General features: G+C 41.2%; 1 protein-coding gene across 4 annotated transcripts in view; it reads right to left on the bottom strand.

Moving 5' to 3' along the window:
• osbpl9 (oxysterol binding protein-like 9) overlaps nucleotides 1-24,148 on the bottom strand; it is a 31,661-nt gene that overhangs the window by 1,524 nt on the left and 5,989 nt on the right. The window contains exons 3-23 of one of the 4 annotated variants that reach the window (XM_044361146.1): nucleotides 22,931-23,009; nucleotides 15,523-15,599; nucleotides 11,529-11,624; nucleotides 10,909-10,956; nucleotides 9,848-9,877; nucleotides 9,696-9,746; nucleotides 9,167-9,205; nucleotides 5,730-5,823; nucleotides 4,594-4,698; nucleotides 3,607-3,766; nucleotides 3,233-3,345; nucleotides 2,838-2,956; nucleotides 2,587-2,672; nucleotides 2,290-2,470; nucleotides 1,914-1,998; nucleotides 1,533-1,643; nucleotides 1,368-1,431; nucleotides 1,128-1,268; nucleotides 941-1,019; nucleotides 626-717; nucleotides 372-507 (exon numbers count right to left, since the gene is read on the bottom strand). In XM_044361146.1, coding sequence (XP_044217081.1) covers nucleotides 372-507; nucleotides 626-717; nucleotides 941-1,019; nucleotides 1,128-1,268; nucleotides 1,368-1,431; nucleotides 1,533-1,643; nucleotides 1,914-1,998; nucleotides 2,290-2,470; nucleotides 2,587-2,672; nucleotides 2,838-2,956; nucleotides 3,233-3,345; nucleotides 3,607-3,766; nucleotides 4,594-4,698; nucleotides 5,730-5,823; nucleotides 9,167-9,205; nucleotides 9,696-9,746; nucleotides 9,848-9,877; nucleotides 10,909-10,956; nucleotides 11,529-11,624; nucleotides 15,523-15,599; nucleotides 22,931-23,009 — 1,986 coding nt within the window. Of the gene's footprint in view, nucleotides 1-371; nucleotides 508-625; nucleotides 718-940; nucleotides 1,020-1,127; nucleotides 1,269-1,367; nucleotides 1,432-1,532; nucleotides 1,644-1,913; nucleotides 1,999-2,289; nucleotides 2,471-2,586; nucleotides 2,673-2,837; nucleotides 2,957-3,232; nucleotides 3,346-3,606; nucleotides 3,767-4,593; nucleotides 4,699-5,729; nucleotides 5,824-9,166; nucleotides 9,206-9,695; nucleotides 9,747-9,847; nucleotides 9,878-10,908; nucleotides 10,957-11,528; nucleotides 11,625-12,568; nucleotides 12,771-14,028; nucleotides 14,402-15,522; nucleotides 15,600-22,930; nucleotides 23,010-24,148 lie in introns of those variants that run through there. The other 3 variants (XM_044361147.1, XM_044361149.1, XM_044361148.1) reach the window with 3 other exon arrangements.

Below are 24,148 nucleotides of genomic sequence, written 5' to 3'. Positions count from 1 at the left end.
ACACATAAGCAATAACATTTTTACAATCACAGAACTGATCCAAAAATAAAACTAAAATATTATTGGAGGTTTCTCACAAAATATCTGTTCTTAATCTCTGCCTAGCAGTGAAATAGTGGAGTTGCATCTTTCAAATTTCAAGTGAGCTTCATTTTGTAAATGACTGCAACAATGAGGAAGTACAAACTGTCATTTTGGAAATAATTACAAACATTTTGACATTTAGTTTTGTTGTATTCAGACACAGTCATATAATATAAAAAGGGGGGGAAAGTATGTTGATATCTCAGCATTTTGGGAGTGTGTGGTCTATTGGCACACAGTGTTCATGTTCCTTCAAGTAAATGAAGAATAAAGGCAGACAGTCTCACCCTGGTCTCCCACTGCTGCTCGTTCTCCTTTCTCTCTCTGGCTTCGGCTCTCTGTTTCTCCTCCAACCGGTGTTTGGCTTCTGTTGCTGCGTCGATGTCTTTCAGCTTCAGGTTGAGCGTCACATCTCTCCATAGTCTGGTGGATCAAAGAAACAAACACAGAGTTTGTTTCTGAGTGCAGCGTTTTGTTACTGTATCCTCGGTCCCATGATATGCAAGACTGCTGAGGTTAGAAACCGGTTCATATTTCTCACCTTCGGGACTCGTAGTCCAGCTGGTCTTCCAGCTTCCTCACTTTCTTCTTAATGATACCCAACCTCTTAGTGTCTATGAAGACTGTGTTCTCCTAGAAAAACACATGAAACACATTCATATGTGTATTAATGTATGTGTTTATTGCAAAACTCTGCTTTAGTAGTTATTACCCAGATAAAGATAAAATACACAGTCACAATGAAAAGAAATAAAAGAAATAAAAACATAGAGCAAGGCATATTGTCTACTTTGATACATACCCCCCACCCCCCACAGCAAAAAGTATAATGGAAATAAAGAAATAAAGAACTCACTCCAGTTGCCCACTTTGCATACATCACCCCGTTCCATTCCCCTTCAATAGAGCAGAACGACTTCTTATCATTAGGTGCACTGCAAAAGACAAAAAAAGAGAATAGTAGTGCCATATTTCATCAAAAAAAAAGGTTCGGGTCTATAAACTTGAATATAAATTGTACTGTGCAACCAGTTTCCTCTTACAAAATCTCAGCTGTGATCCGGTGCTTCTTGCCTCCGTAGAACGGTTTGGTGTGGAACACGATGTTAGCGCTGTAGCCCGACTTGGAGCATGAGATGTTGCACTCCCCACCCAGCTCCACCCACGGCACAGTCAGAATCGACCTGGACAGACAGGCTCAGGTCAGTGAAGCCAATAGTAATGACCAGACAGACAAAATTCAGCGATGACACGGACTGACACACAGACGCAGAAACACGTACCTGCCGTATCCATTTGGGAAGGTGAGGATGTAATGTTCATCATGTTCCAAACATGACACACAGCCTATATTAAGACAAGTACATAATTATTACAACTACATGAATTTATGACAGTTAAGTTTAAAAATGTATATTTTGGTGTGTATGAGGGAGCGTCTAGTGTACCTTGGCCAATATTGTGAACACCTATGGACATGCCTAGGAACTTAGACTTGGTCCAGATGTGAGCATTGAACTGGATCTTCCTACTTAAACACTCTGCGTAGAATGCAGAAACTGCACAAAGAAGAGAAGACACATTGAAAAGTCTGTACAAAAGTGGCAACATCTTAGGGATAGTCGAGAAAATTAAGTAAGAAAACTTATGTGCTCAGAATTCAAACTATTTCTTTTACATTTTCAACATTAAGAAATCTTAATTTAACATGTGATTATCAGCCTACATTTTGCTTTATATGTCGTTTCTGGCCTCAAACATGTAATGACAGAGGATCTAAAAAATGAACGGCTCCTGGTAACTTTTCAAAAAGGAAGTTTGACACTCACTAGGCGGGTGGTGAGAGACCTGCTCTGCCACAAAACACACACTGTTGGATGAAGACCAGGGAACTGGGCCGTCTGATACTGTCTCCTGGAGGGAAGAGGAGAGGAAACTGATTAAGAATAGACTATAGACAATTTAGTTACTATGTATACAATATTCAAATGAAAAGAGCAGTTTGTGTGGTGTGTTTATACTAAAAGAATTTTTGAAATGTGCATAAAAAGGAAACCAGTTCTAACACAAAGAGAACAAATTTTATTCAGTGGTTGCTATGGTGACCATACTTGCAATTCAAGTTTATTTGTATAACCAAACATCACATACAGTGTCACAGGCACCAGGGCTGACAGCCTTTATGTCAGTGGCATGTGGTCTCACCGTATGTGGGAGAGGCTCCTCTGTCTCGCTGGGCAGATCCCAGTGGCAATAGAAGACTTCTCCCAGGATTGGGTTGTAAGGTTTCTTGGCCACTGAGCCTTTCCTCCCTGCATGGAAGGCTGACAGGTACCATTTTACCACATGCACCATGCGCTCCCGGGGCTCTGGCTGCTCAGCGATACTAGAGAAAGCCACATGAACAAGTTTAACTACTTAATTTTTACTGAATTTTGAATATGTTTGAATATCTGTGTGATACACTAGTGTGCACTGATGAGAGAGTTAAATGGCTGTTACCTTACAAATAAGTCGGGATGTGCAAAGAAGTCTGCGTACATTTCTAACAAAGATCTCCTTTCTAGGATGAAGGTAGGCAGGACCACCTGTGAAATATAATGAAGGACAAAACTGTAGCTGTGTGGGTTGTTCAAAAGAAACAGTTTGAACAGATGATGTTAGTGAGTTAAAGGATAAAGGAATACTGCAGTGAGAAAAAGGCAGACAGAACAAAGGGATCATGCATCAGTGTGATACTCAGAGGTCTTTACCTTCGTGAGGTCCATGCCCAAACGGACTTGAGAGAGCAGATGCATGATGACGCTCTTGTGCTCCTCCACAGACTCCCCCTCGCCGTCATCATCGCGGTCATCGTGGCTATCAAACGGGTCTGAAGACACCAGCAGAGGGAAAGTCTCTTACTGCTGCACTAACATTAAGTTCCCTACCTTTTCAGATGTGTTAAATATCACTTATCTTTTACCATCTGATGAACCAACATGTTAGAAAAGTACTTCAAACTATAAAGTTGGTGTAGTACTAATAGGAAAAGCTCTGCAGACAAGAGTTCCTCTTAAGTGTTAAATGCAAAAAGAGGCTTAACAACTGTTGGGGGTAAAAAAAACCCAATATATTTGTATGCGTCATGTGTGCATTCCCTATTTACCTGCATCTGTGGTGCCATTGGACATGGACGAGTTGAGGGACTCGGTGGTGTCTGGTCGTTTCAACGCTGTTTCTTCATCAGTGAGGGGAGAGGCCGCTGGTGGCCCTGAAGGACTGAGGTCAACAGGAAGAGAGAGAAGAAGGAAGCAGGAGTGATAAGGAGGTAAAGAATAAGTAGAATTTCACAGGCACTTTTGTTGCAAACTTGTCGCTGACTAAGGCCGCTTTTCCAGCTTGATTTTCACTCACTCTAAGCAGCATTTTCCCACCTGAGCTGCTAAACGCTATAATTATGGTGTTGCTTTCAAGCTCTGAAGCAATACATTTATTCTGTGCTGTGTTGGCCGCAGGGAGGTGGGGTGTTACTCTACTCACTCTAAGCAGTGTTTGGGGGAAGTGCTGCTCTGGTAGAACTCGTCAGCGTCGTAGAACTCATCCTCACTGGATGAGTAGGAGAAGTCTGGCACCGAGTGCGATGGGAGGGGGATGTGAGCCGGGGAGGCGACGCCGCTGCTGGGGCCTGACGGGCCACTCCCTGACAGAGGAGGAAATAAAAGGATCAGCCGTTTGTGTGTCGTGTAAGTGTTCTCTTGCTGTGTTTTTTTAATTCATGAGGCTTCTTTAGTCTTACAGCACAAAGGTCACGGGGATAAAGTCAACATTATCTTGTTTAAGTAACACACTCTCGTTGCTGACAGCCGAGTCCAGCAGGCGGTGTACGGTAACATTAAGCTGTCTTTAACACAGTGGCTGCTTCCTCTGCAGAGCATATTGACAGTGCTCTCCAGCGTGCAGCGTTCCTCCTTAGTGCACAGCGCAGCGTTTTAATAGTGCTGCCTCAGCACAGACGACAAACAGGCAGGAACGTCTGCTTTCTCTGGCTTTTTAATCTACTTCATGTTCATGGACACAGCAAGCCGGGCTGGAGAAGCACAGTAATAATTCATACATTATTATTTCTCTTGTTCTTGTGGTTGAGTTCGTATTCCATTAGCTTCATGTAGCTTGTAAACTAAAGGACCTAACAAGGAATAATATGCTAACAAGGACACATGCCGTTGTCTCCAAACTATGTTACAAACAAACCTCGTTCTTATTTAAAACTGCTGTTTTAAGCTTAACAACTTGTAATACAAGAAGTCAGGACAAGACGTGTTTTGTGTTTGGTAAATAAATTAAATATGCTGATGAACAACAGCACCAAGCCAGGAATATAAACACAGTTCATAATATTTAATTTCTCTTGTAAAAGCATTGAGAGGAAAGAATAATTCACTGTCAATAATAGCAACAAATGACTTTTCCTCGTAGTGTCAAAGCTGATGTAATATGATTGGCGTCTTGAGTGAAGTGATCTTTCACCTGTGCTGTTGGGAGTTGGGGTCTGCAGACTGCCCATCACCGTGACGACGGGACCAACCGGTAACGTTGAGGGTCGTTGGTCTGATTTACACACCTGAGAAGCGTCTTTTGCAAAAAAACAAAACAAAACAGAGAAGCATATGAGTTATGAGTACCGAAGCTTCAAAATGAAGCCAAATAAAAACCCAATTTCCCAAAAGCTGTGAAAATGATCTCAGACGCTGCAGACAGAGGCTGCAGCTGTGAAGGGGATTACACAGTCTATTAAGAGACCGAAATTAGAACGGCCTACTTTGCAGTGTTCATTTTCACAGCATTTTTAAGCAGTCTAGTCATAGTCATCTGACCAAAATAGATATTAAATTTAGCAGGTTTTAGTCATGCTCTGTATGTGATTAAATTTACTCAATTATTTACTGACTAAAATTACTCAAGACATTATTACACTGTAGCTGAAGGACTTAAATCTGCTTTAATACAGAGCACTAACAACATATTCACTGTCACAGAGCATTATGTTTAAAAGAATTAAATGTAATCACGTAATAACCATCACAGATTAATGTGACTGGATCCTTGTATAGATCTTTAACAGCAAGGAACTTCGCTTATATCATTTTACCTTCATACACTGAAAGAAACATTTAGTACAATTATCAAATCCCTGAATAGGAAAATGTAAGCACAGATACTGAGGAGGTATTGCCTAATGATATCCATCTGTCATACTAGAACTTGCTTCAGGTTTCATTCCACTTTCCTTGATACCACAGTGAAAGATAATTTAAAATGTTGTTGAAGGGCAGAATATTGACTTTGTAGTTTTTGTTGATGAAAAAAACAACAACAAAAAAAACAGTCAGCAAACATTTTAGAGAATTTTCTGTCAACATCAACGGTGTTGGGCGAGTGGAGACATCAGTTGGAGGAGATTAAGATGTGGACATGAGGGGGAGCTGTTGCCTCCTTGAAGTATGTTACAAAACATTTGCGACCTCTCTGAATGATATTGAGTCTGTGAAGTTTATGAGTCTACACACAGACATGTTAACACATCAAGCACATGAACAACAGTGTCCCGGATGTGGCTGATACATGTATACTAGAAAGTAAGTATGCAGGCAGATGTCTAGTACCTGTGGGTAGTGTGGTCTGTGTTGGCATCGTGGTGTTAACTACAGGAGTGTCCAGAGAGGGCTGGTAGATCCCATCCACTGGGTTAATGGTGCTCTGGAGGAAAAACAAATAAATACAAGCATTGCCATCAACAAAAAAAACAACACAAACAACTGCCTCACATGGACATCTGCACGATCGCACACCCATACCACTGCCTGCTTACTTCTTTAAAATGCAGTTTAACAGACAGAAAAAAACTTGAGAAAGAAATCCAGCATTGCAAATAAAAGAAAAACCTTGTCAATATAGCTTCAGTCTTGGCCTATAAACTCTCTGCAGTCATACAGAAACATTTATTCTTTAATATGCATGACATTTATGACCAATCTATTTTAATTATAACCATGTGTACCTACATGCACACCACATTTCCTTCTGCAAGCCAGATATCGATGTAAGACCAATTCCACAGCTTGTGTATTGGTTATAGATCAGCTTAATGCTATACCTATGCAACAACATGAGCAGTGAAATAAAATATGCACTCCTCAGCAAGGGCAGATCAATTCCCTTTCACTCTATTTCCTGGAAAGAGTGGCATTACCAGATTTCATTCATCTGATCAATGAGACCAGCAACACTGCTTGAAATCCTACCACCAGCAGTACCTTTACACAATAACTAACAGCGCCTCTTGAACTCTGAGCCACCTTCCAGTCTAAAAAGGAGTTAATTAACTCCACTGGGCGGCAGACTAAATCTGTAACATGTTTTAACTCTCTGGCTCTTGATTTCCCTGTGGTAAAAATCAGTGGGGATATTCCTATCTGCAGCGGCCTGCCCTCATCAGCGCCACCTTATCGTTGTGTGTCCAAGCATTTACATGCAGGCATACATAAAAAGCAGCCTGTTGGCTCTGTGTAATGGGGTCACGGGTACCAATGACCCAACTGACAGGAACACCATCAACAACACAAGCTAAAGCAAAACCATATCGACCCTAACTCCCCCCCCAGGGCTCTTTGGTACCACTGAAATTAGATCTAGTCAGTGTCATGTGTTATCCTATATTATTCAAACTTGACCTGTAGGTGGAGAATTTTCCAGCTTTTTTTTTCTATGCAAGTTTTGATTCAGTCATTTGAGATTTAAAGGAACAGACACAATGAGTCAGTAACATGAGTGTGCTCTGACAGAAGCCGGTGTAAATACCAAGCTGCGACTGGAGAACCAGAAACAGGAACCAAAGGACCTAAAGCATGAAAAATTCCGACCAGAGGAAGAAGAGCTGTGATGTGAAGTCGAGTTGTATCCATTTTTTTCTGAATACGACTTGACAAAACCTATTTTTTCTGTGTCCAGAAAAATTAGATCATAATATCTTCATGGTCAATGAAATGGAATTTTTGATCAAAAGCAGAAAATGTCCCCCAGAGAAGCTCGGTCTGCTCCACTTGCCCTCCTGCTCACACTTCTCTCTCTTATCTCCTGAGCTTCCTGCCTCTATTCCTTCCCTTCTGCAACGCCTGATGCTCGTCTTGTCCACGTGCCTCCATGAAAGTAAGGCGAGGGCTACTAATTATAGCCAAATACAGAAATATTGGTCTGTCATGGTGGGACCAGCCAGTGGCCTTGCAAGCAGGAGAGAGAGAGAGAGTTACAGCTAAAAACGGCTTTAAGCAGTGTGTCATGATCGATATATTTATTTAAGTGAATGTAATATTAATGCAGCAGGTAGTTGGTGCAGCAGAGAAAAAAACCTAAACCAATCACAGCACATAAATGATTCTGACAAATAAACACTGAACAGGTTCCTGGTGTACTCGGTTTAAATGATTCCTGCGCTTTACGGGAGCTCCCCTGGCAGCGCAGCGCTTGAAAAGGTCGATCAAACATGCTGCAAGTATTTTAAAGTAAGGTCTACACAGTGCATTTATCATACGCTCCACATTATCAGCATACAGGCAACGTGACAGACATGTCGAAGATCTAAAGCTGCACAGATATCTTTAGCACAAAGCTTATGGCGTATAAAACATGTGGAGTTAGATGTGTAGAGAGAGCTTATGTTGTGCTATTAATACTGCGTAATATTGTACTTAACGTCTGTGAGATTAAGTCAGCTATAGGAGCAGCGCAGGCCTATGAATCCCCCGGTGGGATTCTTGCATCAAGGCTCACACTGGAGGTTTTCTGTGTGTTACTCCTTTATCTACAAACCATTCATATTACGGTTCAAAGAGATTTCCAAAGTGCTAAAAGTGTTTGGATAGATTTTTTTTTTTTAACCTTCCAGGTAGCCACTGAGTTCAGTTCATTGTAGAGTGGTCTGAGCTGAATATATATTTAATTTGCACCACAGTCCTCACCGTTTTGTCACTTCCATTTTAAAAGGTCACCTTCCCCTCTTCCTGTCCAACCTTTGTATTTGCATACATCTCACCCCCCCCTAAAAATATCACAAGCTATGCAGTCTGGAAATCAAACAACAAGCAAACACGGACATGCATGAAAAGGTTTTTGAGTGTCTGGTTGTTTTGTCCATTTTACAGTGTTGTTTGGCTGGTCAGTGTTTCCTTAAACAACACCAGTCAATGTCACCTACCACATGACTTTGATGGGTCCTTAAGAAGACTACATGTTTACTGCGACGGATTATCTAACCATTGCAAGTTAATATTCACACCATAATGAAAGGAATGGAAAGCAATACGCTACTGTAGGATAGGAAATCAATCTAAAGCTTAATAAAGTAATCACAACATTAAGTGCTCGTGACTTGACGTGCAAAACTACGTACGGCCCCTTAAAATGAGGACAGGACACCTGCAGAGACAGTAAAGTGCTCACTGGGTGGCCTTCCAGCTATTAGTGCTCGATGGTTCAATAAGCAGGCAGTGTGTACACTATAATCAATGGTGAATTAGTTGACTCTAATTAGTGAGTGAAGTGAAGTGCAACGTCCTCTCATATACAGACATGCACAGGAACTGAGCTACCACACTGTACCAAACAGTTACCACCGACACGGTTGGGTGGCATAATAAAGTAAGTATCTATCTATCTATCTATCTATCTATCTATCTATCTATCTATCAAAACACACACATGTACAGTCTATGAACACATACATATTCTGCAACAATGCGCATTATTTGTGAACACATACACATTATGAACAATGAAGAAAAGAATAGTTCCCAACCCATGTTAAAAAGAATTTAAATCTCAGATGAAATCAGATGAAATTATTAACATAATCAAGAGGATAGTGGTGGCAGACATGAGGGAAAGAGCTTGAGATAGAGCCGATCTCCAAATTAGACTGCATGCACTAAAGAGAACTGATTCATCTGCTTTTCTACAGTGTAGAGTAAAATTAAGCAGGAAAAGAAAGTTAGCAATTTGTTTGATTTGAATTTGTTTTGTCATGGACGGAGAATGTCAAACTTACTATAAGTCCGTTTGCGTGTTGCTGTTCGTTACTTTGGTCCTTAAAATTTTAAGAAGACAATGTTAGACTTCTTGTGTAGGAAGTTTCAAGAGTCATTTCATAAAGCATCCTGAGCATCTGTGGTGTAGAGAGCAATGAGGTCCATCGCTCTCATCACATGTAGTAATCCTTTCATCACATGATAAAATCCTCAGTCACTTTTATAATCAATAAATACATGATAGACCCATCTGTCACCTACATGTTTTAGAGTTTTATTCATGAGTACAAGTGCTCTGAGTCTCACCTAAACCCACATGAAGCAGAAATGATTGCTCCATTTCCTTTCAAAAGGGCTGATAGGAACATGTGATGAAACGAGTACCGGGCTACACCCTCATCAACCACCGACCCAGCTAGCAACTGTAAGCAGGGAACTACCCCAGAGACACACACAAGGTGACACACAGTGCACTCCAATGTGGTCTTCATGATTAAGGTGAAATGTCAGAACAAGCTACTGAGAGGTGAATCAAACAGATGTGTTTACCTTGGCAATTTGCAGAAGTACAATACAGTGCTTGATGGACTCTACCATACTCTAGAAGAAAAAAAAAAGACAGAAAAGGAAATCAATAACTAGGAACTTACTGACATCAAAATTCAAAGACAGGAAGGAAAATGTGTTAAGTTCTAACTTACACAAGTAGTCTCTTTCAAATTTTCAATTTTCTGAAAAGACAAAAGAAAACAGGCTGTAAAAATCCAACAGCAATTTAAAAAACAAACACAAGGTTCAAAAAGCCAAAGTGCAGCTGCAACCGGTTTAACAGCAAATGAAGCACAACTAGAAAAAAAGGTAATGATCTCTGACTGGACTCTTGACTGGACTTTTAGCACTATTGAAATCTGCAAGACAATTTTCTATACTGAAGATATGTGTGATATTGAGGTGACAATGTGATAAAGAAGTCAAAGTGACCAAAAGTGTTGCTTTTAGCGAGGAAGTGAGTCACACAGCTGATATCAAAAAAACAAAAAGCTACTGAGACACCCTGATACTGACCTGCTTCCTCCTATAATCCTCTAAAGGATCACTTGCTAAAACATTAAATTGGCTTAAGTAGACTGAAACTGCTCAAGAAAAGATAAAATTGTTACTAATGTCACTACTTTTATCAAGTATAATTATAATGGTTCTAACAACGGTTCTTAAATTACATTGTCTTTATGTTTTTAATGCACAGACATACTCTTGTGAATGGGCCACACTATGGTGCAGCTAAATGCGGCTGGAAATCTTGGTATTATGTCTCTAAATTACATTACATGTATGTACACTCTTATAGTAGTGTACAATTTTCTTTTGTTTAATTAAGCACATTGAAATGCATTTTTTGTGTGAAAGGTGCTATATATTTTAAGTTTAATATTATCATAATATATGATATGTATAAGATAATTAATTAATATGAAACTGTTTTGCTGGCTTCCCAAATAAGAAGACTTTCTTGAAATTGTTTTCTCATTAAATATGCAGAGATAATGTATGCTCATCTTTTAGCTGATGCAACACCTTTAAAAATAATCTGACTACTGCAGATATCAATAGTCTGTCTGTCACACTGGCAGCTATCATTTGTTCTTTCTCAGTGCCATGTGTCGGCCTGCTTCCCCTGCTGTTAGCCTCGGCTCTAATGACAGCCAGGACAGCGGAACAGAGAGCAGAGGCACAAGGACAGAGCAGCACTGCTGGTACTCACTCTGCGTGATTCATCCTCTTTGCAGTCCTTGATCTTCTCATCAAACAGCTGTGTGAGAGTGACAGAGAACAAGAGATGAGAAGGGGGAAAAAAAGAGAGATGGAATATGAGCTAAGATGGGTCCACAGTCAAATTAATCTGTACAGATGTGACTTGAGATAATGAGGCAGCGAGCTTTTCCTGCTTAGGAAGGACACTTGCAGTATTTTCATTAAGACTGTGTGTCTGAGACAATGTGCTGCTGCTTCTCTAAATATCTGCTCAACCACAAATCTTAACTTCTGCTTTGTTACAGAGAAGAGTGAGAACACAGAGGACAAAACTCAGGAGCAGAGATGAAATATGAAGGAGGTCATGACATAGATACAAATGCATGACATACTGTAAGTGTAACATACATTTCTAGATTTTTGGATAAATTTTAAGTGGCAGTTTTGAATAGATTATTTTATGCGTGGTGATTATTTCAAATGTATTGTTTTACTTCTGGGACTTTGCCCAAAGAAACACTAATAATGCAGATATCCTATATTTCTCATACCTACATCCAAGTGTGAAATATAGCAGAAGAGCTGATGTGGTCAGCTAGGTTGTTAGGTTGTTTCTACATGGAGTCCTACCTTTAACTGGTCAATCAGAATCTGTAGGTAGGCGTCAGCTTCAGCTAGCTTCTTGTCAAAATCTTGGACACTTGGAACAAATCCTGTCTCGGCCTCCTGAGGAAGAAGGAGACAGCAGAGCATTAGTGCAGCCCGACAAACGAAGGTCAAACGCCACACTTGTATTTGCATATTCAAACTAAACTACACAGATGCTACAAATAATCCAGGCCATGTAATCACATATTATCTATTCATAGAAAAAAAAAGAGCTTGTCTCTGTCACCTCCCGGCCAGGTAGGCTTTGTAAACAGTTGCACAAAATGGTGGACAGAAACATCAACAGCTCTGGAGAATCTTCCAGCAACGTACTGTACTGGGGTACATATGAATACTATTGTTTAAAGGCTAGCCTACATAAAAGGCCAGCAGGTCAGTCTGCCTGCCTGGAGGCCAGTGCATTTCAGGCTTCAACAAAACTGAATCAAGGAAGCCAAGGCTGGAGAGAATTTAGTGTGGAAATCAGTTGAGATGCACTCAAATCATTGTTTGTTAATTAGCTTGCCTTAATAGCCCCCTCAGAAACACACACGCACACACACACAAACCCGGACACAGATAATTTCATTACATAATATCCATTAAAAGGTCATTACTAGACTATTGGCAGAACAGACGTGACCGGGCATCTGTCTCAATCTGTCTGAGCTCACCCAGAACAATCCAGTTGGCTCTGACACAAAACTAAAAAAACAGGAAAATGAGCAGATAAATGTGTGCACCGACAAGACTTCCTTCAAAAAAAAATAAATCACCCCATGTTTAACGCTGGAGGGACACTCCAGCGTTAAACATGACAATGACAACACAATAACTCCCTCTACGTCAAGCAAGACAAATAAGTAAGATGACTAACACAGCGTGTGTCAGGACAATTTACCCAAACACAGCAGTCACTCTGACATGGAAAAACACAGCGCACAACACAGAAAAGCAGAGAGAGTAATAACAAAACTGAAATTGACTGTCAGTCCCGTTAGAAAATCAAGCTCTTATCAAACCGTGTATGGTGTTACCGCTGCTTTGCATTTGCTGTGTCGCACACCGCTGGTGTGTCCTGAGTTTGAGGGTTTTTTCCTTCCTGTTAAAGACAGCCTCACAGGAACGTGAAGAAAAGCCATTAACAGCCGAACACTGTTAGCGGCTGAGACCTACCACAGTTTAACTGTGAAAAACATACTGGCTTTACAGAGAACAAAGTCTGAGTTAACTCAGCAGCCATGAAGCTAGCAGTTCACTGGCCAAACTTCCTGAAAGGAGCAAAGGTACTTCTACTGTTCGCGTGACTGCAGAGTGTAGCTGGCCAAATGAGAGCCTGAGCAAAAATCAAAATCAACAAACAATATCGATGTCAATATTAATGTCTATCTGCTGCATCAATGTGTGTGTACACAATGTGTTCATGCCCTTTTTGGAAAGGTACAGTCATTCTAGTGCCAGGAACTTGCCACATCCGGTTTTTACGGTGGAAAAACAACAGTTTATCAGGAAAAGAGCTCTTCTCTTTCTAGCGAAGCATTACATCATGATCATTTTTACTTGAAGCCGCCAACAAAACAAAAACATATACATATACATACACAGGTGCCTGTATAAACACAAGGAGTGGGCTCAAGACACACCTTTCATCACAATCCAATATAAAAGCACTGCAATATATCTGATATATAATCTTAAAATTTTATAGTGAAGTGTTGCCAATTCCCCTATAAATACTGTGGGAATTAACTGCATCTGCACAATCATATTCTAAAATAACATAAACATCTCATAACATAATGGAATTGAATAGAGAAACACAAAATACAGCTTACAATCTGAAATAAAACCTCGTTGATAAAGAAAATGAAACATATGCATCTAAAAAGTAATATTTACTACAGTTTATATTATACTGTATCTATACAGTTCAACTGACCATCTTTGCATAATAGGACTAAACAAATAAATAAGACAGAGCCCCTATTATTACATAGAGAAAAATATCAACAATATTTTGTCAATACACATAGTGGAGGGAAGTGATTTTTTACAGACAGAGCAGATAAGTTTGGAAGTGGAAAGTCAGAGGCAGGTGGTTGGTTTATAAACAGCTACTGTATCACCACGTCATCGTGTTCACTTCTTCACCGTTCCTGAAATATTGCCAGATGTCTGCCCCTCGACTCCCACTCATTTCCAGCAGTGATTATGCATCCCTGTTTGAGTGTGTGTGACATAGTGGGAATATTTTAAAGCAGCTTGCAAAGTCTCACACATAAACACTCACAAACACACACAACCAACCGAGACTCTATAAACAACACGAGCTTCACCCCCCCCCCCCTCCCCCCCCTTTCTATTTGTCTTTCCACGCAATGTGACCCACTTTAAAATGCTGCTGCCCCAGCAGCGCACTGCAGCCGTTAAAGTTCTTGCTATGGTGCAGTGGCGTGTTTTTGTGTGTGTGTGTTTTACTTACTGGGTGCCTCGCTCCAATGGACATGCTGCGCTAAACCTTGTACATCTCTCCCATCAGGCCCTTTAGCCTGACTCAGGATCTTTTCTCTTTCTCCGTTAATTCTGTTTTTTGGTCTGGTCAAGTTAGCGTTCTTTCACCCTCCTCCCTTCCTCTCCTTCTCCACACAGAAATAGAAAACAAACTCCTCCTTTTGCTCTCCACTGCAGTATGCCTATATAACCACAGCAGCCGTCAGACTCTAGGTTAGCTGGGCAGCCTTTCAGGCTACAGTTTATCCTCCGGCAGCAGTTATCAGCAGAGTGTTTGGTATGAGGCAGACAGAGCTGAGTTAATCCAGGACCCTCCCCTGGCAGGAAAGGCACACTTCCTCTCACGCAGGCAGAAGAGAAAACACACAAAGCAGCAGCAAGTGCTGACAGGGACAAGCATTAACAGCGACTCCCATTGGCTGAGGCAGCACAGGCAGATGTTTGGTTGATCAAGCAAGCGGGTCTCCGATTGGTTAAAGCTAGGTCACATGATCCTACGACAGCAGCATGCTAACACCGCAGAAGTGTGTGTATGTGTGTGTACCAAGCAAGCAGGCACACGTAGCACATCAGAAGGATTTGCCACAGAGGGAGGGAAGGCAGAAAAAAAGGAAAAGAAGGGAGGGGGAGCAAATAAAAAGGTTGGTCACAGGGGTGAAAAGGAGGAGGGGATGGTTAGGAAGAACTGCATGTGGGTGATGATGGGAGGGGACAAGGAGGAAGAGTTTAGGGAAGAAGGTTGGCTAAAGAAACAACTGGAGGGCAGGAGGAGCAGGAAAGGCAACCGGCCGAGACACTTGACACCCATAAAGCATTGAAACACAAACAAAAGGGGACAAAAACAAGTCAGTAGATCAGGAGATCAGCAGTAAAACAAACAGGGAAACTGTCTTTCCATAAACCTAAGTAGCAAGCTCCTGTCCAGTCCAAACTAGCCACCTATTGCCCTAACATCCTGCATTTATGATTACATGGATGACACCGTTATTTCCATTAACACTGACAAGACTCATCACAGGCTCTCAACTGCTTTGTTGAGCAAAACAAAACACAGAGCTGATAACACCACCCAAGATGCAAAGTCCATTTAAAGCCATTATATCAGTATATAGTGTGTAAAAATTTCACAATGGAAGTTATCTAAAATCTGAATCTTTCCCTGACTAAGGGCATCCAAATTTGCACACCAGTCATTTTGTCGACCATCTGTACGAGTTTATTCTTCAGGTATTAAACCAATAATAGCATGTTTGCTTATGCAAATGGATGATAAATAGTAAAACTGTAAACATTAGATGCTGACATAGAAATTTGCATAAACAAGTGAGCAAACATCAAGGGGCCCCACAGCCAAACGATTTTTTCTTGTAACTATACTGGATGGATTAGACACACACACACACACACACACACACACACACACACACACACACACACACACACGAACATGTGTTTGGCTACTTACCCGGAGCTGAAGGGTGTGACGGAGGATGGTTCCCTCTAAGGCGTGGATCCACTTCTCCCGCTCGTCTGCATCTCGGGCTGAGGGCAAAAGCATACAGACACACCCAGTGAGCCATGTTTTCCATGCAGACACCATCAGCAGCCATTACACTTGTGTTACATACTAATGATACCAGGACACAACAGTGAGATGACATGAGTGCTGGTGACGTATTGATGAATACTGTGTATTCATCTCAATAAGAAAACTTTGTTTCATCCAAATTGACCTAATTCTGCTTAACCTCAAACTCAGAGCTTCGTCATCAGATGTGCAGTACATGGAGTTTCGCAAATAAGACTTATTACAATGACTATAACCATGAGTGTTATTTATACAGCACATTTTATACATTTGAAAGCCAAATTATATGCTTTACAAACGAAGCAAACAACAAAAGATAAAAAACAAGTTAAGTAAAAATCAAATAAAACAAATAGAAACAGATATAAATCAGTAAATAATAACTTCCTGGATGCAAATCAAATGCAGAAAGATGTCTACAACTTTCCTAAAATGTTTACATACACTCTTAAATTTCCTTAAATCTGCAGTGCGGAACTTTTGTCACCCCCTTCTGGCAGTGAGAGTAATTACACAAACACTGTCAACATCATCGCCGCAGACCCATGACGTATTTTACGCGAGCCAGTCCCCACCCTGGCGATAAGAAGTGGTTGGGGCGCATTGTGGACGGTCTGCCCTGGTTGACAGTCGCAAACCAATCATTGCTAGTTGACGTAAAATCTGGTGTCTGTGTCACCACAAACACCAGATTTAAAACCTCGATAATGCGAAATACAGAGAGATTTACCCAGTGGTGATAGGCTTAATCAGCATTGTGTGAACTCGTTTGGTAAGGGCTTGAATGTAACGGACGTTCTTTTATATGTAAAAGTCCCGCACTGCAGCTTTAAATCAGAGGATCTCTAAGCAAGGTAAGTTAGGGCTATTTCTAAGCTTAAATGGCTACAATTTAGCAAACATTTAGCTGTGTTAATGTACTAAATAAAATCAACTGGGCTGGCCTGTCAACTTGTTGGTTAGTATTCATCCAAATTTAAGTACAGTATGAACTTTAATCAGAGCATCTAATTGTGAGCGTAGCTATATGTGACTGTGCCTAAATATAGTATCATTTTTAAATTATTTAAATCAGGCAATATCTGACCAAATACACAAACACTAAGACAGAGAGATTTGAGCACTCACATTTTTGATGGGTGGAAAAAGGACTCAAAGTATTGAGCTTTGACAACCAGCCCTATGATAGTGAGGAGTGGCTCAATATCAAAAGAATCTATACTTGTATGATCCTTGTAAAAATCCTGAGTTAAAGCTCCTTCAAAGTAGTGAGGCAGCACTGTTTTTTCCAGACGGAGCCTTTGGGGTGGTTGTGTGAAATGGAGCAGGGCGAGGCTGCACCCTCAGAGCAAAGACAGAGAACAAACAGACTGCCAGTGACATTAAACAGTGACCCGATACAGGCCACAACACGTGCATCACACACGTTCAGACTGCAAAAGGCACATGCATGGTTTTTTGGTGCCAGTAGCAAACAAAGGTACAATATGTGGTCCTCTGCCAAGACACTGAAAGGACTGAAATGGACTCCACTCTGTCAGGTTGTAGCATGTTTGCAGGAGCAACATACTGTATATTAAGAAGTGTACTGAGAAGGTTTTCACTTCTTGCATGGAGACTAGCTTTATTACTGCTACTGAACTGTATATAATGGCAACAGTTGACCCTATACTAAAATTATAAGTCTAAAAGCTGTGAAAAAAGAACTTAACATAAGATATATGCCACTGAATTAGTCATTTTTAATTAAGCTGGAAACAAGACAGTACAGCAGATGAATAGCTGTGCTAGCACAGAGCCTGACCAGTGCTACAGCAGAGAAGCTTTTAAAGACATTAAAAAAGTAGCTGAAGCTCAGGCCAATCCACTCAGACAGCGCCTCGCTGGCCTCTCATTTTCCCCTCAGCCAAACAGACTCTTCAGGAGGAAGAGATTACTGTGGTTACTGTTGTTTAGCTCTATTCATGACAGAAGAGAGGTAGCACCGGGGCCATTCAACAAAAAATAATACTGTAACTGTATAAGTTGTGTCACAAGTCCAATCTTTGTCCGAGTATGCGGCTAACACGTACACTGATTTATTTTCCCTGTCCGTTGATATACTCAACAAATCTGCAGCCTATCTGCCATTCAGTTAGCCAGTAGGCCAGTCACATGAGGGAACACACCGCAAGTCATGACAGAGGCTGTCATCTGATGAGAACCTCCTTTGTTAATCTGCAGGGTTGCATATTCAACAACCAGCAAGTTATTTGTCATTTAAACATTTACTTGTCCTGATATAGAAAAGGAGAGCAGGACAAGGTGAAGTTAGAGAAGTGGAAAATATATAATAAGATTAGGGTAACATATACAACAGTCTGAGCAGTGAGTTACTGGGCGTAACCCAGAAGTTACTGACGTTAAGGTTTCCATATTAAAAAAAAGACCTGGGACGAATTCATAATGTGCTTATTTAAATTATTTAAGTATCTAGAATATGTCCCTTTCATTAATTTTCTGTCATAGGAAATAATACATGAGGAGATTTCCCTGATATCTAAGTTTACAGTGAACACTCTCTGTTCCTTCACAATAAGAAGGGTTTATACAGGCTCGGTACGTGCTATTCTGCAGCACTTATCAGATTTAATAGCACAACAGAAGGGGCAAGAGTCTAAAAGTCACTAAGTTATGTTTTTTCTCCTGCACAAACCTGACATAAACAACACTCTGGAGTTTTATGATGTTGTTTGAACCCTCTTAGGGTGTAACACTGTCTCACAGTCCAGCCTTAACTCGGGTCTGTCATTACAGAGGAAGGTAAACCGACTAAACCCATTACTGTAGGAGGCTCTAATGCAGAGAGGCACAGCAAGGCCATTAGGAGAACATGCACATACAGACACTAAACTTCACACACACACCTTATTAAGAATTACAATCAGACTTAGGTAGATATTTGATGAAGATCCATGATACATACAATGGCTAAAAAATAAGATACTTTAAAATAAAGTAAAATAACAACAACAATAAGATACTTTAAATTAATGCCAAATGAAAAACACTTTCAACATACAGAGCTAATACAGTGTCTGATACCAGAGCAATGTGGGTACATTTGCTATAGAGTATGTGTTAATGTAGTTTTTTCACAAGAGGAAATCAAAGTAATATCTTGAAAAAATAAACACTACCAGAATCAACAATAATGCATATAATGTACCTGATTGGTACCATGGAAGTTCAATAGACTGGACAGCTGAAGGACAATCTGTAGCCACCAAATAGTCCAAAAAGAATCTAAAGAATGATTTTACTTGAAAATGCAACATACCTGACACTACATTGCAACTGCAAATGTGTTTTGGCACCAGGATTATACGTGCCTCAAATTCCAAAGATCCATTTGCTCCTCTTCTTATTTACCCTTCAGAAGGCTGAAAACTTTTACAATCTCTTTACAGTATGCAGTCAATCTCTCAACAGCTCTTCATCATTTCAGCCTTTTTTGATTGCATTTTTTTCACATGTGAATGCAGTAGATGTTACATGTTTGTGTGTTTGCCACTCTGGGGGAAATGACTGTGGCAACTTCCATGTACATGTCCTGTACTGATTTTTATCTTCATTTCATTGTTTCATCTTCTTGTTTTTGGCTTATTCTGTACATGCATTTTGAAAAATGCTATAGCAATATGCAAAAACATACTTGGCCAATAAAGCTGATTCTGATGAGAAATAGTATTATTTATTAGAGATACACCAACATATTGGCATACTATAGGCATCAGCTGATTTCAACTTGGAAAAGCACTATTGATATTGGCCCTGTGTCATGTTTACACTCATACTTAACTGTAAAACCAGCAATTTTGTGGTCAACTTATATGTTATATGTTCATCCTTCTGCCAAATTAATCATAGAATAATGACATGCCTGAAAACTGTTTCTTTTTACCAGTGGGTTGTTTCTTTGACAGGTTATCAACCAGACAACCATCTTCTATCCCCAACTTATATCTGGCAGAGTTCACTGGTTACAACTTAAGCAGTTTGTGTACATAAATGAAGATACTTGAAGTTAGAGTGGAAGAACCTATACAGAAAGGATATTTTGGCATGGTCACCTAGACTACATGTACAAAGTGCCATCATAGTTGAGAAAATGGAAAGACAATGGCGACAGATACATTATCCAGACTAACAGACTAGTACAAGGTAGTATCCCAAACCCATGGGTTATCCTCCCCTCTCTGTGGTCAGGGTATCCATCACAAACGTTTTCCTTTCTCCAAAATGCCTCTGTGAATTATTCATCCCTCTTCTCTCTACTTCCTCCTCCTGCAATCTTCAGACAAGCTGATGAAATGCTCCAGTGGGAGGGTCTGATGCTCTGGACTGCTACCTGTCAATACTACCCAAACTGTGGTACACCATTCCAGGATGAATATAATCTCTAGTCAATACACAGTAGTAATATTGTCTTAATGGGAATACCAAGTGTTCAATAGTTTGCTCCTTTAATCTTGATGTGTCCCTTAAAACAAGACCAGACACAGTCCTGAAAGTGGTGAAAAATGGAGACCAAGGTGAGAAATTTGAAAAAGGAAGAGAGCAGACACAGGAGTTGAGGAAGGACCCTGGAGAGAGGAGATGAGAGAGAGAGCGAGGTGGTCTCTCATCCTTGTTTGACACTCTCTGTCAGGCTCAGTGGGCTGACAGAGAGAGGGAGGAGGAGACGAGATTGATAGCTACTGTGGATGAGAGGAGGCGAGTGAGAGCAGACGGGGGAAAGAGGAAAAAGGGGAAGCTAAAGGGCTCTCAGGCAACTCTGATGCACCGCCGGGGGAGAGGAGATGATGAATAATGGATGCTCCTCTAAATAGAAAGACAGTACAGAGCTGCTCTCCAGGCGAGCACAGTGGCCGGCCGGCTCAGAACTACACTTCACCCTGTCAGCTGGACCGTCCCATAAGAGCACCTACTGTGCCTCAATCTTGCATCATATCATGAAAAACACTTTGATAATGGGCTGTATATCAGCAGATGTGTAATTAGACATTTAAATTCCAGTAAATGGAATCTGTCTATCCCTGGTGGTTTTCTCTTGACAGTAATGCTCAACATCCATACCTTACACACACACACACACACACACACACACACACACACACACACAGACACTGCTGTGAATCCTCTGAGACATGTTAAGAACAGGATCATTTTACAGCAACGGAGAAATCTCCTCTGCCCAACATCCTGTGTATCTCCTGATATGCAAGCTAACAGTTGATGGATCCAGAATGTCATGTTCGGCACGCATTTAGTGCCAATTTTCTGCCCATTCGTCCAGCGGTAACACGTGAGACAGCACAGCGGTCCTCTGGGTATCTGAACAGCAGATGTGTCTTACAGTGACATTTTATTGTTTGCTCACAAACAAAAAAGATGATCACGGGGGTAGAAATATGAGGCAAAGAATCAGATTGTCCTGTGCAACTTGCTGCTTTCAGAGATAATTTATTCCCACACTGTTGCTTTAGCTTATCTAACAAAAAGCAGAAGGAAATATTTAAATTTAACATAATCTTTGCATATTCTAACATCTTGTAGCATTGCACCATCATATTTATTACACGTATTGTTTCGTCTTTGCTGTCCATGTTGCCTATTCATGCCAGCTACGCACCCTGGCAGAAATTTATTTCCCTCATTGATTGCAATAATGGAAGTTTTTGAATAATAATTTGGACTCATTAAATGAACATATCATTTGCATACATTGCTGTTCCCTCCCTTATAAAGAAGTCTCACAGACTCAGCTAATTCAGATAATATCCACCAACAACTGAACATACAAAGTTGAATGAATGCACCTTTAACTGAGGTGCTACAGACAGACTGTGACCACAGAAAGGTCCAGAATAAAAGGAAACAAACACATCTCTATGGGAAAATGTGCAAACAATTATCACCGTCCTGAGGATGGCAGGATGTTCCAGTGATCAAGTAGGCCTACAAGCACCAGTAAAAACAAACATCTTTTTCTAACTAACACACCTAGTCTGTACAAACATTCACGTAATCTAGGACACCGCTCTTCTCTTCTTAATAATTCCTCACGGCCGACAGCTGCTTTACACTCTACTATCACACTGCTCTGAACTGTCCTTGAACCTCAATAACAAACCCATACACCGGGACGCTATAGAACACGCTGCTCCACCCTAACCGAAGATCCCAGAAGACAAACAAACAACGCCTCCTCTCGAGCCTGTCATCCGGGACTGGCATGCATGCGGACCAAGAGACGTGCACGGTTTTCTCCTTACCCTTTCGTTTGTAGAACCACAGCATACAGCTTCGGAACACAGACATGGGAGAGGGCATGGAAGAGGTGAGAGGGGCGGGGGGCCCATGGACTGTGGCAGGTGACGGTGAAGGGGGGGTGGTGGTGGTGCTGAAGTGTGAGGGGTTTGGTGTTGGCAGTGGGGGAAAAAAATGGATACAAATGGACAGATGGAAGATGAAGGAAAAATGATGGAGGTTAGTTAAAGACCTGGTGAAGTGACAGAGTAAAAAAGGGTGTCTGTGGTGTACTGGACTGGACAGCTTCCTGTCAAAAAGGAGGGAAGGGTTGGCACGACGGGAGGGGGGGGATGCTGTAGCTGGGAGCCAATCCTGTCCCTATGGAGTGACTGGTTGTTAGATAGCGAGCCGTGGCGGCAGCAGTGTAGCGAAGGGCGAACAGAAGCAGCAACCAGAAGAGACCTGAGCTCAGCTTCCAGCTCAGCAGTATTCCCTTATTATTCCCAGAGGCTCAACTGCAGAGACACACAAGCAGCAATCTTCCTCCTCAGCCACAGTCGGGAGGGCTGAGGGGAAAAAAAAAAAAAAGCCTTACTTGCTTGCACTGTTCCAGAGGAATCTGTCTAGCTTGCAGTGGAACAAACCTTGTTTATCTACAGAAATACGTGTCAGTCCAACTTCACAGAGCTAAAAGACGTTCCACAGGATAGAAGAAAAAGCTCAGATGCACACAGCACGCTTTGACATTGTGTAGATGTCTGTGTGCATGTGTTTCCTGGCATTAGAGCAGACCAATCCAAGTCTTTTAAAAGGCGGGGAGGGAAAGAGGAGTGAGTAAGAGACGGAGTGAGAGAGAGAGAGAGAGAGAGAGAGAGAGAGAGAGCAAAGGAACAGCAGGGATGGGTGCAAAATCACAGAGAAAGAAAGCCAGAGGCAGAGAGTAGAGAAGCAGAGGCATAAAGAGGACAAAATGAAAAGCGGGACATCTCACCTTGGAAATGGAAAGTCTTCTGGTCCACAGTGATGGTGAATGTGCTGTCGTCCTCGTCATCGATGCCGATAACAGCTCCCTGGGCAGAGAGAGAGAGAGAAAGAGAGAGACAGAGAGAGAGAGAGAAACAGAGAGAGAGAGAGAGAGGAAAAAGCAGGCAGTCAGACAGCGGGACACGTCATGCTCCACTTTCCATTTCTATCCTCATGCCCTCCACATGTTCCTGCAACCCTTTACTGGGTCTCTTTTGCGTATTACCCTTGGTCCAACTCAGCACCTCACTCTCTCGCCTCGTTCGAAAGCTTCATCTCCTCTTGCCTTATCATCTCTTTCTCATAAGAACTCTGTTTCTCTCACACACACAGACACACACACACTCAAGTGCAGCCTTTTGGAACATGGGAGAGAAGAAGGGAGGGGAGGATAAGGGGGAGGAGGAGGAGGAGGAGGAGGAGGAGGTGGGATTTGGGAGAACGAAAGGAGGAGAAAGGCAGGGAAGGGTGGAGAGAAACAAACACTGGGGACCAGCAGCTACAGCAGCCAACGGGAGGGAAAGAACTGCAGAGAAAACGGCCTACTGACTTGCTGGGACATTCGCTCCTAGCAACAGAAACTGGGTGTGTGACTCAGAGCTGCCTAATACAGAAAACCTGCAATTAATAAAAACAAAAACTACATGGGTGGACAAAATAACAAACTCCTGTAAATATCTTGTTACCCAACCCAATAGCAATGCAATAAATACTACTTTTATGAAACTTAAAATGTGTTTGTTACAGTTCAGACTGTAAAGGGGTGTAGACCAAACTCTATGGTCATTCCTGAGGATTTAGTTTGTGTTGTTGTTGTATTGTATTGGATTATATTGTCAGTTTGTGCAGAGAGATACAAATCCAAGTCCAAACTAATGGACGATGCAAAGTATAGTTAAGTGAACACAACTCTTTACAACATTAACATATTAATTCACCCCTTTCACTCAAAAACAAACATACCATATAGTGAATTCCAACATGTTAGAACTGACACATCACACAACGATAACAAGCAACAGCTCTAAAGAAAGTCCACAGATCGTAGTGACTTATTTCAGAAACACTTAAAAGAAATCTGGTATGCACTGTATCTTGTGGTGCATCATATTAATGAGGCTCAACAAATTAATAACATGAGATCAAACTGGGATATTCTCAGAACGCTTCTTTTTTTTTTTTTTCT

This window comes from Thunnus albacares, chromosome 9, assembly GCF_914725855.1.
Source record: "Thunnus albacares chromosome 9, fThuAlb1.1, whole genome shotgun sequence".
In the NCBI taxonomy this organism is placed as follows: Eukaryota; Metazoa; Chordata; class Actinopteri; order Scombriformes; family Scombridae; genus Thunnus; species Thunnus albacares.
Note: the sequence above shows the minus strand (reverse complement) of the source record. Positions and strands in the feature narration are given on the sequence as shown.